At 38.8% G+C, this 17,520-nt stretch overlaps 1 protein-coding gene across 5 annotated transcripts in view; it reads left to right on the top strand.

Moving 5' to 3' along the window:
• BICD1 (bicaudal D homolog 1 (Drosophila)) overlaps nt 1-17,520 on the top strand; it is a 255,657-nt gene that overhangs the window by 188,587 nt on the left and 49,550 nt on the right. For all 5 annotated transcript variants that reach the window (XM_010860580.1, XM_010860584.1, XM_010860581.1 and 2 more), the window contains exon 4: nt 10,162-10,587. In XM_010860580.1, the coding sequence (XP_010858882.1) occupies nt 10,162-10,587 (426 nt within the window). The remainder of the gene's footprint in view (nt 1-10,161; nt 10,588-17,520) is intronic.

The following is a 17,520-nucleotide window of genomic DNA, read 5'->3' as shown; positions in this document are numbered from 1 at the left end:
CCATCACCTCCACTAGCTTTATTTGTAGTAATGCTTCCTAATGCCCACTTGACTTCACACTCCAGGATGTGTCCTAGGTGAGTGACCACACCATCGTGGTTATCCAGTTCATTAAGACCATTTTTGTACAATTCTGTGTATTCTTACCACCTCTTCTTAATCTCGTCTGCTTTCTGTTAGATCCTTGCTGTTTCTGTCCTTTATTATGCCTATCTTTGAAAGAAATGTTCCCTTGAATCTATAATTTTCTTTAAGTGATTACTAGTCTTTCCCATTCTATTGTTTTCCTCTATTTCTTTGCATTGTTCATTTAAGGAGACTTTCTTATCTCTCCTTGCTATTCTGTGGAACTCTGCATTTAGTTGGGTATATCTTTCCCTTTCTCCCTTGCTTTTCATTTCTCTTCTTCTCAGCTATTTGTAAGGCCTCCTCAGACAACCATCTTGCCTTGTTGCATTTCTTTTTCTTGGCGATGGTTTTGATCATTGCCTCCTATACAGAGTTACTGACCTCTGTCCATAGGTCTTCAGGCAGTCTCTCTATCAGATCTAATTCCTTGAATCTATTTGTCACTTCCACTGTGTAATCATAAGGGATTTGATTTAGGTCATGCTTGAATGGCCTAGTGGTTTTCCCTACTTTCTTCAATTTAAGTCTGTACTTTGCAATGAGAAGCTCAAGTGATCTGAGCCATAGTCAGCTCCAGGTCTTGTTTTTGCTGGCTGTATAGAGCTTTTCCATCTTCAGTTGCAAAGTATATAATCCATCTGATTTCAGTATTGACCATCTGGTGATGTCCATGTGTAGAGTCATCTCTTGTGTTGCTGGAAGAGGGTGTCTGCTGTGACCAGTGTGTTCTCCTGGAAAAGATTTTGTAACCTTTGCCCTGCTACATTTTTTACTCCAAGGCCAAACTTGCCTGTTAGTCCAGTTATCTCTTGGCTTCCTACTTTTGCATTCCAATTCCCTGATGAAAAGGACGTTTTTGTTTTTGTTTGTGTGTGTATTAGTTCTAGGTCTTGTAGGTCTTCATAGACTCTTTAACTTCAGCTTCTTTGGCATTAGTGGTGGGGGCATAGGCTTGGATTACTGTGATGTTGAATGGTTTGCCCTGAAAGGAAGTCAAGATCATTCTGTCAGTGTTGAGACTGCACCCAGTTACTGCATTTCAGACTCTTGTTGACCATGATGGCTACTCCATTTCTTCTAAGGGATTCTTGCCCACAGTAGTAGATATTATGGTCATCTGAATTAAATTCATCCATTCCATTCCATTGTAGTTCACTGATTCATTTGTATAATGTCAATCTTCACTCTTGCCATCTCCTGTTTGACCACATCCAGTTTACCTTGATTCATGGACCTAACATTCCAGGCTCCTGTGCAGTGTTGTTATTTTCAGCGCTGGCTTTACTTTCACCACCAGACACATCCACAACTCAGTGTTGTTTCCACTTTGGCTCAGCATCTTCATTCTTTCTGGAGCTATTTCTCTGCTCTTCCCCAGTAGCATATTGGACACCTATGACCTGGCAGGTTCATCTTTCAGTGTCATATCTTTTTGCCTTTTCATACTTTAAGGCAAGAATACTGAAGTGGTTTGCCATTCCCTTCTTCAGTGGACCACATTTTGTCAGACCGTGACCCATCTCAGACTCTCCACCAGACCTGTCCCTCTTGGGTTGCTCTATACTATATGGCTCATAGCTTCATTGAGTTACACAAGGCTGTGATCCATGTGATCATTTTGGTTAGTTTTCTGTGATGGTAGTTTTCACTCTGTAGGCCATGAGATTGTAGTTCTTGCTTCTTCTGTCTGCCCTCGGATGGATGAGGATAAGAGGCTTGTGCAAGCTTCCTGATGGGAGGGACTGGCTGTGTTCCATGGGGAAAACTGAGTCTTGCTCTGGTGGGCTGGGCCATGCTCAGTAAATCTTTAATTCAATTTTCTGTTGATGAGTGGAGCTGTGCTCCCTCCTTGTTAGTTGTTTGTCCTGAAGCAGCCCAGTCCTGGAGTCTGCAGACTCTATGGTAAGGCTAATGATGACCTCCTCCAAGAGATGCCAAGATGTGCCTTCATGGACTGCTGCTGCAAGTGCCCCTGACCCCACGGCAGGCCACTGTTGACCTATACCTCCACAGAAGACCCCCAAACACTCACAGGCAAATCTGACTCGGTCTCTTGTGGGGTCACTGCTCCTTTCCCTTGGGTCCTGGTGCACACAAGGTTTTGTTTGTGCCCTCCAAGAATCTCCATTTCCCATAGTCCTGTGGAAATTCTGTAATCAAATCCCTCTGACCTTCAAAGTCAAATTCCCTTGGGATTACCAGTCCTTTTGCCAGATCCCCAAGTTGGGAAGTCTGATGTGGGGCCTAGAACCTTTGCAACAGTGCAAGAAACTTCTCTGATATGATTGTTCTCCAGTTTGTGGGTTGCCCAGCCAGCAGGTCCATGTTAGGGCTGCAAGCTCTATGGTAGGGCTAAGGGCAACCTCCTCCAAGAAGACTTAGGCCACATGCCATGCCTACTAGGACTGCTGCTACCAGTGCCTCTGTTCCTGCAGCCAGCCACTGCTGACCCATGCCTCCACAGGAGACCCTCAGACATTCACAAGCAGGTCTGACTCAGTCTCTTGTGGGGATCACTGTTCCTTTTTCCTGGATCCTGGTGTGCACAAGGTTTTGTTTGTACCCTATAAGAGTCTCTGGCAGGTATGAGTTTTGATTTTAACATGATTGCACCCCTTCTACTGTCTTGTTGCAGCTTCTTCTTTGTCCTTGGATGTAGGGTATCTTTTTGGTAGGTGTCAACATCCTCCTGGCGATGGTTGTTCAGCAGCTAGTTGCAATTTTGGTGTTCTCACAGGAGAAGATGAACGCACATCCCTCTACTCCACCATCTGAACTGAAAAGCACAAACTTCTCCCCCAGGGCATCCGAGTTCAGAAGAGAGGTTTACAGGGAGAATATCCTCCTCACCATGAATCTTGGAGGGTACTCAGTAAGTCTGGGGTCCTGGCACTAACTGCTCCCACCCTTGCCTTTGGACTTTGGCCCCTTTTTGTTTGTTTATTTGGGTTGTTTGTTTTTCTGATATTAAACTTTGTGAGTTGCTTGTATATTTTGGAAATTAATCGTTTGTCAGTTGCTTCATTTGCAATTATTTTCTCCCATTCTGAGGGTTGTTTTCTCATCTTGTTTATAGTTTCCTTTGCTATGCAAAAGATTTTACATTTAATTAGGCCCCATTTGTTTAGTTTAGTTTTGTTTTGTTTTTTTCATTAATCTAGGAGATGAGTCAAAGAGGACCTTGCTGTGATTTATGTCAAAGAATGTTTTGCCTTTTTTCTCTAAAAGTTTTTAGTTTCTGGCCTTACATTTAGGTCTTTAATCCATTTTGAGTTTATTTTTATGCATAGTGTTAGAAAGTGTTCTAATTTAATTCTTTTACACATAGCTGTAAAAGAATTTTACAGCTTTTAAAAAACTGTAAAAAAATTTTACAGTTTTTCCAGTGCCACTTATTGAAGAGAGCCTGTCTTTTCTCCATTGTATATTCTTGCCTCCGTTGTCAACAATAAGCTGCCCATAAGTGCATCAGCTTATCTTTGGGCTTTCAGTCTTGTTCCATTGATCTATATTTTGTTTTTGTGTCAGTACCATACTGTCTTGATGATGGTAGCTTTATAGTATAGTCTGAGGTCAGGAAGGTAGATTCCTCCAGCTGCATTTTTCTTTCTCAAGATTGCTTTGGCTATTCAGGGTCTTTTGTGTTTCCAAACAAACTGTAAAATTTTTTTTTCTAGTTCTGTGAAAAATGCTATTAGTAATTTGATAGAGATTGCACTGAATCTGTAGAAGGCTTTGGGTAGTATAGTTATTTTCACAATATTGATTCTTCCAATCCAAGAGCATGATATATCTCTCTCTGTGCCATCTTTATTTCTTTCATCATTGTGTTATAGTTTTCTGCATGTAGGTTTTTTTTTTCCTTAGGTAGATTTATGCCTAGGTATTTTATTTTCTTCTTTTGTTGAAATGGTGAATGGGTTGTTTCTTTAATTTCTCTTTCTGATTTTTCATTGTTAGTGCATAGTAATTCAAAGAATTTCCGTTAATTTTGTATCCTGCAGCTTTACTAAATTCATTGATTAGCTCTAAGATCATGGCATCTGGTCACATCACTTCATGGCAAATAGATGGGGAAACAATGGAAACAGTGACAGACTTTATTTTGGGGGGCTCCAAAATCACTGCAGATGGTGACTGCAGCTATGAAATTAAAAGATGCTTGCTCCTTGGAAGAAAGGTTATGACCAACTTAGACAGCATGTTAAAAAACAGAGACATTACTCTGCCAGCAAAGGTCCATCTAGTCAAAGCTATGGTTTTTCCAGTAGTCATGTATAGATGTGAGAGTTGGACTATAAAGAAAGCTGAGCACTGAAGAATTGATGCTTTTAAACTGTGGTACTGGAGAGCACTCTTGAGAGTCCCTTGGACAGCAAGGAGATCCAACCTGTCCATCCTAAAGAAAATCAGTCCTGAATATTATTGAAAAGACTGATGCTGAAGCTGAGACTCCAATACTTTGGCCACCTGATGCAAAGGACTGACTGTTGGAAAAGACCTTGATGCTGGGAAAGATTGAAGGCAGGAGGAGAAGGGGATGACAGAGGATGAGATGGTTGAATGGCATCACCGACTAAATGGACTTGAGTTTGAGTAAATTCCAGGAGTTGGTGATGGACAGGGAGGCCTGGTGTGCTGCAGTCCATGGGGTCGCAAAGAGTCAGACACGACTGAGCAACTGAACAGTGAGAGTTTTACTTCTTCTTTTCCAATCTGGATTCCTTTAATTTCTTTTTCTTCTCTGATTGCCATGGCTAGGACTTCCAAAACTATGTTGTGTAATAGTTGCAAGAGTGGGCACCCTTGTCTTATTCCTGATCTTAGAGGAAATGCTTTCACTTTTTCACCACTGAGAATGTTTGCTGTGGGTTTGTCATACAGAAGCCATGTACTTTTTTGAGGACAAAAAACATTGTTACTGGCTCAAAGAGCTTAGGGTCCCATGTAATTGAAGAGTAAAGCTATCTGTTAGTCTTAGCAATACAGGTTGAAATTAAGATCTTCACAATTCCCAAATAAAACCCAAAAGGAAAACAAAAAGAAAACAAAAGATCTTTAGAGTTCCTAAACTCTGAAAAGATTACAGTGTTAAATGCTGTCTCCAACCCTCACATAGTTAAAAATAGAATTACTAAACTATGAAGCTGTTGTAAGGAAATGCAACTAAGTATTGATTTTTATAATGGTGACTACTTTGATGCTGTCTTCAAAATGTCAATTACCGATTTTTAAGTGCCTTCCCATTCTATTTCTGGTGCTTCCACTTTGCTGTGATTCTAATCCTATGATGCAGCCTTGCTATAATGGTAGAAGAATAGAGTGATTTGTTTGCCTGAGTGGGTCAACAAAGACTTCAGTTAGTATCAGAGTCTTGATTTGGGTCTTGAAGAATGAATAAGAGTTTTCAGGAATACTGTCTTTGCCTAGGCAGAGAAACATGAAACAGCTGGGTAAATAGAAGCACAAACCACATTTGAGTGAGTATGAGTGAAGCTGACCAGATAGAAAGAGATCAAGTCGTAAGGAAGTCTGCTATCAATTAAGTAAAAGTTACAGAATAAAAAAATCTACAATACAAACTAAATCAATGTCTTACTTCATTAATTAATGTCTTCTTTCCTTCCTCCTGTAGACCAGGAGTCAGCAAAATTTTTCTATAAAGGGTTAGGTAGCAAATATGTTAGGTTTTACAAGCCATATAGTCTTTCTTGCAACTACCCTACTCTGCTGTTCTGGTGTGAAAAGCAGCCATAGACAATATAAAAATAAAATAATGTGACTATATTCCAATAAAATTTGCTTATAAAAATAGGCTGTGAGCTGGATTTAGTCCAGAGGGCACAGTAATATTTGAAAATGCTTGGTCTAAGACATCAGTCTATCAAGGATTACAGGATAAAATTTCTGCATTGCCAACTAAATTAATATCTGCAAATGTAAGCTATCACATAATCTGAGGCCAGTCAGAAGATTGCTTGAAATACTGGGAGAGACTGGCAAGCCAGTATCCCAATTTGTCTAGGGATAGAAAAGGTAAAGATCAGGAGGAAAATGATTCTATAGTATCTAAGGCCTGGAAGAAACCATGGTACAAGGAAACAGACTCTGTTATACTAAGAAAATTTTATGATTTGACTCTTTTAAGTGATTCTATCATGGACCTGTGAATTTCCACAGGTCACCACCACTGTCTGAGTGAGTGGTGGTGAGTGCTGACTATCCATCAATATCCATTGTTTCCTTCTTCCAATATATTACCCAATTTTTTTTTTCTTCTCTAATTTTATTTTATTTTTAAACTTTACATAATTGTATTAGTTTTGCCAAATATCAAAATGAATCCGCCACAGGTATACATGTGCTCTCCATCCCGAACCCTCCTCCCTCCTCCCTCCCCATACCATCCCTCTGGGCCGTCCCAGTGCACCAGCCCCAAGCATCCAGCATCATGCATCGAACCTGGACTGGCAACTCGTTTCCTACATGATATTTTACATGTTTCATTGCCGTAATATATTACCCAATTTTTAACTGGGCACAAGGCTACTGAGAGTGAAGACTACATTCTTCACCATCTTTGCAACTGGTACTAGCCAATGGGATGTGAAAAGAAATGATATGGCCAACTTTGAGACAGGTCTTTAAAGAGACAGGAGGGTGTACCCTTATTTTGTCCCACTTCTTGGAACATGATCAAGAAGTCAAGCAACCCTAGATCATGTAGACTAGTGTAGGAGGCAGTGCAATAAGATGGGAGGAGTCTGATTCTTGGATGACCTCATTAAACAGAGATTTTATACTGACCCTTGACTGTTTGATGCTGTTCACTCACTAAGTTGTGTCTGACTCTTTGCAACTCTATGGACTGTAATGTACCAGGCTTCCCTGTCTGTCCCTATCTCCCAGAGTTTCCTCAAACTCATATTCATTGAGTCGATGATGCCATCCAACCATCTTATCCTCTGTTGCCCCGTTCTCCTCTTGGCCTCGATCTTTCCCAGCATCAGAGTCTTTTCCAGTGAGTCAGCTCTTCACATCAGGTGGCCAAAGTATTGGAGCTTCAGAATCAGTCGTTCCAATGAATATTCAAGGTTGATTTCCTTTAAGATTGACTGGTTTGATCTCTTTGCAGTCCAAGGGACTCTCAAGAGTCTTCTCCAGCACCACAGTTCAAAAACATCAGTTCTTCTGTGCTCAGCCTTCTTTATAATCCAGCTCTCACATCCTTACATGATCCTGGAGAAACCATAGCTTTGACTATATCTTTGTTGGACCTTTGTTGGCAAAATAATGTCTCTGTTTTTTAATACACTGTCCAGGTTTGTCATAGCTTTTCTTCCAAGGAGCAGCATCTTTTTAATTTCATGGCTTCGGTCACTGTCCTCAGTGATTTTGGAGCTCAGGAAAATAAAATCTGTCATTATTTCCATTTTTTTTCCCTTTTATTTGCCATGAAGTAATAGAACCAGATGCCATGATCTGAGTTTTTTGAATGTTGAATCTTGACTATTTACCCCCGTACTATTACATGCGAGAGAAACAAATTTCTTTCTCAAATAAGTCACTCTTACTTAGGTCTCTCTTACATCAGCCAAACCTACACCCTAATTAAATCTGTATCAAGACTCTTATCTAAAGCTTGCAAGACAAGCCACTGAATTGAGATTATGTGAAGAAGATGTAGGGGTGTGGGAAAGAATACAAATATATGAAAATGATCATTATCTATGATCTCTATCCTTTAGTGTTTTTTTGTTTATTTAAGATTTATTTATTTATTTTGTTTGTGCTGGGTCATCATTGTTGTGTGCAGATTTTCTCTGGTTCTGATGAAGGGGTACTATTTTTGCTGCAGTTCACGGGCTTCTCGTTGCCATGGTTTCTCTTGTTGCAGAGCACTGGCTCTAGGCATGTGGGCTTCAGTAATGGCAGCGCATGGGCTCAGTAGTTGTGACACATGAGCTTAGATGCTCTGGGACCTGCAGGAATCTTCACAGACCAGAAATCAAACCTGTGACCCCTGCATTCGCAAGCAGATTCTCAACCACTAGACCACCAGGGAAGCCTTGTCCTTTAGTTTTTAAAATCCTTTACAAAACAAAGGTTTAAAGTCATATAAATATTAAAATATATTTAAAGGTAAACACAGTTCATATTACTATCTAAAATCATAATTGACATTGTCATATTTTTTTCCATTTTATTTTTTCATTCACAATAGTTTATTCAGCAAATATTTATCAGGAGCAGAATTTTATTGAGACACAAGAAGGGATATTAAAGCACTCTGAGGGACACCTAGGTGCATAAAAAATATTTCCTCTTAGTTAGTTGTGGAGATAAAAACACTTATTAAAGGATGACCTGTGGCAAGAGCCATGGAAAAGGCCCCAAAGAAGGCAGTTGTGTTCAGAGTGGGATATCTCTTTCATTTGTGGACTTTCACAACCAAGGAGATGTTTGAACAGGCTCCTATTTGGTTGTAATTCAAAAGAATATTATATTGATAACAATATATAGGTATTTTTTTCTTAAAAATCACCTTTATTCCCACCATTAAAGATCAACTGTTAACATTTTCTTAAGTTTCCATTTGCTCTCTTATATTGCATGGTTGTAATAATATATTATCCTTTTTCACTGAGTTTTATTTATTTCCTATATCAATACAAACCAATTGTTGACATTGTTTTTGATAACTAAGATTATATCTTGTTCTTAAGAAATTATTTAAGGAATTATGGCTATGCTTTTTTAAAAAAGTCATCTTTGAGAGATAGATCCTAAAGTACGTGATATCTTGGAGTTAATAAATCCAGCTAGGAGAGTGAATGAAAATATAGATGAAAGGAGTGGCCAGGAGTTGATGATTGTTGAAACTGAGTGGTGGGTTTCCTGGGAGTTATTGAACTCTTCTCACTACTTGAGTATTTTTATATTACCCACAATAAAAAGTTTTTTTAAAAAGTCTCATCGTGTGATTATAAAAGTGTGTGGTAGATTTAGATTGTTCTCAATTCTTTACTCTCTCCCACTGCCATAACCTGGTAGTGCCTTAAAAGTAGCAGAATAAATTCATCAGCTCCATTGACATTGGAATATTAGCAGACATAATGGAGCACAGATTTCAGACATCCAACCTTGGTTTGACTAATCCCCTTATTTTCCTGTATCACACTGAGAAAAACCACACCCCAGGAAGCGTGACCCTTCAAGTTTCGTCCTAAAACAAGACATGTACAGCAGACTTGAACACAATCTGAAGCCTGACGCCAAGTCTGTCCAGCTGGCATCCTGAAGCAGAGCTGCCAGGGCTGGTACACAGTCACCTGGTTAGGGGGGGCTCTTCCTTGCAGCTTTGCTTGTGTGAGAGATCTTCTGCCAGTCTCCAGTTGGTTTTCTGTGAGAATTGTTCCACATGCAGATGTATTTTTAATGTGTTTTGGGGAGGAGGTGAGATCCATGTCCTCCTGCTCTACTATCTTGATCCACTTCCACTTTTGTTTTGGAGTAATTGGCACTGTTATTCCAGGTTCTTTCCTTAAGTATGTGAAGTATTTCTTTGCTTTCTCATCTTACCCTCATACATATTTTATTGAGGTTATATTCATACTGTGATCTTTTAACTTAGCCCTGAGTATAAAAATTTCCTCATTATTAATAATTTAAAACAAAGTAATAGTGATGATAAAAGCCTTTTCTTGGATTGTGAGTATTCTGATATACTATTACACAACATGGTATTGATTGATGAGGCAAGTAGTGTCCCCTTTTGATCATTGGAACCTATAAAAGAAATTCTAAGAGAGGTACCTTTTTCATTTCTGCTAAGAACTGAATTTATATATATATGGGTATCTAAAGAAACCATTCTGTTACCTTAAATGTATATATATACATCATGTGCTTTTTAGATTTATTTTGTAGACTTTTAATTTTTTAAATGTTAGGTCCACTAGAGTGTTTAATGGCAGTTTTGTAAGACCCAAATTTTAGTTTTATGAATCTTCTTTATCCTATCTAATTCAGGTTGAATATGAAGGCTTAAAGCATGAGATTAAGCGATTTGAGGAGGAGACGGTGCTGCTGAACAGCCAACTGGAAGATGCCATCCGGTTGAAAGAGATCGCTGAGCACCAACTGGAAGAAGCCCTTGAGACCTTAAAAAATGAAAGGGAGCAAAAGAACAGCCTGCGGAAGGAGCTCTCCCAATACATCACCCTCAATGATAACCATATCAGCATCTCAGTTGATGGGCTCAAGTTTGCTGAGGATGGGAGTGAACCCAACAATGATGACAAAATGAATGGACATATCCACGGGCCCCTTGTGAAACTGAATGGAGACTATCGGACTCCCACTTTAAGGAAAGGAGAGTCTCTCCACCCTGTTTCTGACTTGTTCAGTGAGCTGAACATTTCAGAAATACAGAAATTGAAGCAGCAACTTATGCAGGTAAGAACTCTGTTTAGGGCTTGTTTAGTGACTTTTCTGGAAGTTACGTGTAGCATGGTGTGGGATTTCTTATTGTCATATTTTACTTGCTGATTATTTTTTTAAATTATTCTTTAACTAGCCACTTTGAAAGTACAATATTTTAGAAAGATACAAAAGTGGTGTTAAGAGAATATCTCATTTACATTGTTTTATGAAATTTATCTCTTAGATAAATTAGATGGCAACTGAGTGTGAAGGGGGAAAGATGGCATCTTGATGCATTTCTCACAAAAAAATTCAGAAGATTTATACAGGAAAAATGATAGAAAATGAAGTTTCCCATCATAAGCGACTCTATGTATATATTCAAGATTAATGGTTATGCTTCACAACAGTATTTTAAGCTCTAAAAGACAAGAAGGATTTTCTATATACAAACTAGCTAGGATATTATATGATTAAAAATACAAAAGAGGTATAAATCTGAAAGCAAGGCATTCTTACTCGTACATGAGCTAAGCCTTAAATTTTTAGCATCTTCAAATCAAACATCTTGGGGAGAGTCCCAATTTTTAAGCTTATGTCACTGTAAAATGGCTTTCTGTTAATAGTGTAGAGTCTTGCCGCCCGACCATACCTTAATCCTATGATAATGGAAATGCTGTCTGAGGAACAGCATCACCACAGCCACCATCACGTGGGGGTTTCTGAGGAGACAATTGTTGGGCTCTTCACAGATCTACTGAGTCAGGAATCTAGTTCAACAAGCTTGTCAGGTGATTCAGTTCAGTTCAGTTCAGTCGCTCAGTCGTGTCTGACTCTTTGCAACCCCATGAACCGCAGCACGCCAGGCATCCCTGTCCATCACCAACTTCCGGAGTTTACTCAAACTCATGTCCATTGAGTCGGTGATGCCATCTTACCATCTCATCCTCTGTCATCCCCTTCTCCTCCCGCCTTCAATCTTTCCCAGCATCAAGGTCTTTTCAAATGAGCCAGCTCTTCACATCAGGTGGCCAAAGTATTGGAGTGTCAGCTTCAGCATCAGTCTTCCCAGTGAATATTCAGGATTGATTTCCTTTAAGATTGACTGGTTGGATCTCCTTGCTGTCCAAGGGACTCTCAAGAGTCTTCTCCAACACCATAGTTCAAAAGCATCAATTCTTCAGTGCTCAGCGTTCTTTATAGTCCAACTCTCACATCCATACATGACTACTGGAAAAACCATAGCCTTGACTAGACAGACCTTTGTTGGCAAAGTAATGTCTCTGCTTTTTAATATGCTGTCTAAGTTGGTCATAACTTTCCTTCCAAGGAGGCAGCGTCTTTTAATTTCATGGCTGCAATCACCATCTGCAGTGATTTTGGAGCCCCCAAAAAATAAAGTCTGACACTGTTTCCACTGTTTCCCCATCTATTTGCCATGAAGTGATGGGACCAGATGCCATGATCTTAGTTTACTGAATGTTGAGCTTTAAGCCAACTTTTCACTCTCCTCTTTCACTTTCATCAAGAGGCTCTTTAGTTCTTTTTCACTTTCTGCCATAAGGGTGGTGTCATCTGCATATCTGAGGTTATTGATATTTCTCCGAGCAATCTTGATTCCAGCTTGTGCTTCATCCAGCCCGGAGTTTTGCATGATATACTCTGCATAGAAGTTAAATACGCAGGGTGACAATATACAGCCTTGACGTACTCCTTTTCCTATTTAGAACCAGCCTGTTGTTCCATGTCCAGTTCTAACTGTTGCTTCCTGACCTGCGTACAGATTTCTCAAGAGGCAGATCAGGTGGTCTGGTATTCCCATCTGTTTCAGAATTTTCCACAGTTTACTGTGATCCACACAGTCAAAGGCTTTGGCCTAGTCAATAAAACAGAGATGTTTTTCTGGAACTCTCTTGCTTTTTTGAGGATCAGGTGATGAGTTTAAGACTTATTCTTCAGTCTGTTATCCTGCCAAGGTTCTTTGCATAAAGCTGATATTTAGAGGCCTTAAGACTCTGGCAATCACTTATTTTTATAGTAAACAGGGCTTATAATTTTCTGCATCTACAGAAATGATGACTGAAAATGTAGTTAGCAGAAAGAAATGAGAGAAATTAATATCATAGACTCATTTTTAATACTATATCAAAAGTTAACATATCTTTTTACTTTTAACTTTACCTGCCCAGTGCTTTTAGCTGCTGCTAAGTTACTTCAGTCATGGCCTACTCTGTGTGACCCCATAGACGGCAACCCACCAGGCTCCCCCATCCCTGGGATTCTCCAGGCAAGAACACTGGAGTGGGTTTCCATTTCCTTCTCCAGTGCATGAAAGTGAAAAATGAAAGTGAAGTCGCTCAGTCGTGACTGACCCTCAGCAACCCCATGGACTGCAGCCTTCCAGGCTCTGTCCATGGAATTTTCCAGGCAAGAGTACTGGAGTGGGTGCCATTGCCTCTCCAGTGCTTTTAGCTGCTGAAAGATAATTAGTGAGAATTTGTTTTCTCAGTGTTCAATTTCAATCAAGGTAAGAAAATATGGACACTGGAAGAAAATTAATTTCTTATAGTTTTAGTTGGCTGCAAAGTCCAGTTCTGTGTAGTTAATACTTTTCTATTAGTTTACACTAATATATGCAAGTGAATAGAAAACATATTTCCTTGTAAAAAAAAGTTTATGTGACATGTATTTATAAGAATGTACGCCCTCAAACTGAATAGAATTAATGTAAAATTTTTCTGAAACTATCATGTTTGTTGCTTTAGGATGAAAGGTTACTGAATGGAAGCTTTTGTTTCTTTTTATTTTGGTGATAGTGTGTAAAATATATGAGGAAGTAGGGGTTTTATGGGTAAAAGAGCTTGAAAGTTTTCAACCAGATCACCTATTTGGTTGAAAGCTCAGAGCTGTTCTCAGTTTTATATAATGCTAAATGTCATCTGAGCTGGGGAATACAAAAGTCCAAAAGAGAAGAGTAGTTTAATAAAAAGAATGATGGAGAACAAGTTCTCAGTAAGAGAGTGGTTCTCCGTGGGAACCACCTTGCAGCATTTGTGATGGGGTAGTTCCTCATTGTCTGAGCCTGGCTGATGATTTACAGGAGGTTTAGCATCTCTGCTCCCAACCATTAAATGCTAGTTACCTCTCCTCATAGATGTACTGACCAAAAAGTCCCACACTTTTCAAACATCCCAAGGGTCAGCCTCTAGTTGAGAGTCATTCTTAGAAGGACAGCATTTTCTCCCATAAAATTGGGACACATTTTACTTTCCTCAAAGTGTCATGAACTTATGAATTAATGTACATAGAGTGCTTAGAACAAGGCCAAACACATGATAAATGCTCAATAATTATGAACTATTATCACTATTTCAACTCCACAGTGTCTTTAATTTGTTAAGCACTCCATTTATTTAACTATTATTATTACTATTAACTGTTACTATTGGGTGATTAGCTCAAGAATTGTAATCTCACATGGGAGTAATGTCGTTGCTGGTGGGAATACAGAAAGGTGACAGCTAAAACTCAAAGCATGAGACAGTCTGAAAAGCAGTGTTCATTCAGCAAAAAGTTACAGTGAGAAAAACTTGGCTAGGTAAACTATTCTTTAATATATGAGAAAACTTTGTACCTTTGAATCTTTCATGAGTGCTTAATTGATGTGACAATTTGTTAAGCTGTAGAGGGATATGCATAGGGCCTTTTATTCCCAAAGTATGCTTCTAATTTAGTTACAAAAACTAGGCTTAACACAGGAATGAATTTGAAGCTTCTAGTCTCACACTAGGAACAGTAACTTCTAATTTTGTTGTAAGTAAAGTGAACACCTGTTTTTCTTGTAATCAGCATTTTTTGTAAGAACTTATCTCATTCGAACTGTTGAACACAAGTATAGCAGAACGTATACTCTCGTGCATAATTTCTTTATAATCTGAACTTTTCCTTAGCTGTGTGTTTCTTTATGTTTAATTCCTGTAAATTATATAAACATTACAGTAGACATTGCCTAGAAGTTATTGCATTTGGCACTGATGTGAATGAGCCTTGAAAATAAAATGGCAATTCTAATAAACAACACTTAGGCACTGTTGACTTTAAAAATATTCATAACGTACAAGTTGAGAAGTAAAGGGAAGTAAAATTTGCTCAGTCGTGCCTGACTCTTTGCGACCCTAAGGACTATACAGTCCATGGAATTCTCTAAGCCAGAATACTGGAATGGGTAGCCTTTCCCTTCTCCAGGGGATCTTCCCAATCCAGGAATCAAACCCAGGTCTCCCTCATTACAGGCAGATTCTTTACCAACTGAGCCTCTCAAAGGTCGAGAGTTATGTTTTATACAGCGACAATTTTTAGGACTTCAAGCCTGGGAAGCATCATTAAAGGTAACCCTGAAGAACTGCTCTGAGGAGGCAAGGGAATGAGCCAAGTTATACAGAAGTTTTGCAACAAAGGGCAGATGGTCTGAAAGTCAACAGATTATTGTTGATTAAAGGAAAACCAGATATCTCAAGGAATTTGGTGCTTTTCCGTGTAACGGAAGATGCAAGAGTCTGGGCTCACTGAAATCATTCCTTTGATATGCACCTCAGCTGTCTGGGGCCAGTATCCTCTGCTTTCACATCCTGACCTTTCTCGGGGTTCACTGTTGGAAGTGGCTGCAATCTGATGGCTGCTAGATAGCAGGTATTCTTTCCTTCCTGAGTTCCCTCAGGGCTCACCAGTTGTGGGTACAATCGCTGATGCCTGTGACATCTTTTGTTTCCTGATATGACAGGAAATATTCCATTTCTCAGCCCCTTGTAACACATTCTGTGTCAGCATCATTGTTTTGGACCTTCAGAGGAGGCAATAAAATGCCCTTTCACTGTGGCCATCTGAAACACTTGGGGCCAGATGTGTTTTGAAATTAAATATTCTGACTATAGAAAGTATAGGGATGGAAAAAATTTCCCCTCTTCCCTTCTAGGTTCTTTGGCTGGTCTAATAATTAAAGTGAAGACAGATTCACAAGTGAAAAACAAATTTAATTTCATTTGTAGAAGGGCAGAGAGAGGGATGTGACACCCTCTACCAGGGAATATGCAGCTTTTAAGATTTTCTTTCTTAGGGTTAAAGAAACCCTCTGAAAACAGCAGGCCTGAGTCAAAGCCTATCATCTTTTTCTTAACTTATACGATTCCATCTGTGTGTATAAATTGTTTTCCCGTCTAAGAGTATTTACTCAACTTCTTTCTGAAAAGAAAAACAAAACAAAAACCTCTGTTTCAGCCGTGGGTATCAGGAATGTTGGGTGAATTGCTTCACTTCTCTGAGGTGCATTTACAAAGGGGAAGGTAATAAATTAGCCCCCATCACTAGTCTCTGTGATACCTTGCTTGGAAATGGTGAGGGAGGAGGCGGGTAGGGGAGATCCCCTTTATATTTATAATTGCCATTTCTCAGCAGATGGAGATGGCAGTATTATATCTTGAGGAAGTGGACCTTTTTTTTTTTCAGGGTATCATACTGCCATCTGCTGGGAAATGGTAATAATAAATACAAAAACCTATACTAACTACAATTTAAATAGTGACTCCCAGAGTTGGATCACTGTCAAAACTCAGTTATTTCAAATAGAGTACAATAATAATTCCCAGTGACAAGTAGCTTAATTCATTTTATTAGAATGAAAATAAGTAGATCCTGCCCGGGAACACTAAATAATATAATCTATTAAAGGAGTCTCTATGCTTGTGCTAAAATTTGTACCTTTGATAAATAATCTCTGTTCACTGTGAACTTCTGTTCATGCAGCCTGGAGTGCTGTGTCCATGGGGTCGCAAAGAGTAGGACACGACTGAGTAACTGAACTGAACTGAACTCAACTTCATATCACACAGAGTCAGACTAAACAGGAGAAACTCTCTGGATTGTTTTCTTTAATATCATTCTAGCTATGTAATTTCATGTGTGATGTGAGAAAACAGTAATATTTCTGTAAAACTGAAATTAATAAGTTTTGTTGTTTCCTTATGGATGTGGAAGAAATGGCGATTCATATTGTGTTCAGATACAGTTTGTTAAAGGCAATTTTAATTTTTCCTATAGTGATAGAAATGTTATGTATGTCTCCAAAGAGTTCAAAGCAATTTATGTATGTTTGCTTTATTGGTGGGTGTTTATAACAACTAAGAGGTATATGGTGTTATCCCCATTTTACAGACAGGGAAACTGAGGCACAAATATGTTATGTCATTTGTTCAAAGTCAAAAGCCTTGGAAGTGGAGTTGCTACACAGAAAGAAAGTCAAACCAATCAATTATCTGTGTTTAACAAAGACTCACAGAAAATTTATGAGATGAAATTAATTAAGACAAGATTGGTCAGTTCCTGGTTTTTAAAACATAATGTGACAAATACAGTTTCCGAGGACAAAGTTGACAGCTTAAGTTGTCAAACTATTATAAACTTTACAGTTAAAGATTACCTTTAATAAGCTTTAGGCAAACATATTTCTCAGAAGTCTTACTTTTTTTTTAAACCATCCACCAGTAAACATTTACTTTTTTTTTAAACCATCCACCAGTAAACATAATAAAAGCATCCATGATCGAACAACAAGGGATGAGTCTATACAGTTTTTTTTAAGAACTGCTTTATGGTGATTATTCACACAATCCACCCATTTAAAGAGTGTAATTCAGTGTTTTTTAGTAAATTACACAGTTATGTAGTCATCACCACAGTCAATTCATTACACCAAAAAAAAAACCCCACTTGGTCATGTTTTTTAGCTGGATTCAGTTTGCAAGTATTTTGTTCAAGATTTTTGTGTCTGTATTCATAAGAGACACTGGCCTGGGGTTTTCTTTTCTTTGTCTGGTTTTGGTATCAGAGTAATATTGGCTCTTAGAATGACTTGAAAAAGTCCCTCCCCTCCCCCCTGCGCCTTTTTTTTTTTTTTTTTTTTTTTTTTTTTTT

This window comes from Bison bison, unplaced genomic scaffold, assembly GCF_000754665.1.
Source record: "Bison bison bison isolate TAMUID 2011002044 unplaced genomic scaffold, Bison_UMD1.0 scf7180017864468, whole genome shotgun sequence".
NCBI lineage: Eukaryota > Metazoa > Chordata > Mammalia > Artiodactyla > Bovidae > Bison > Bison bison.
The sequence above is the reverse complement of the archived record's forward strand: the minus strand, read 5'-3'. Positions and strand labels throughout refer to the sequence as shown.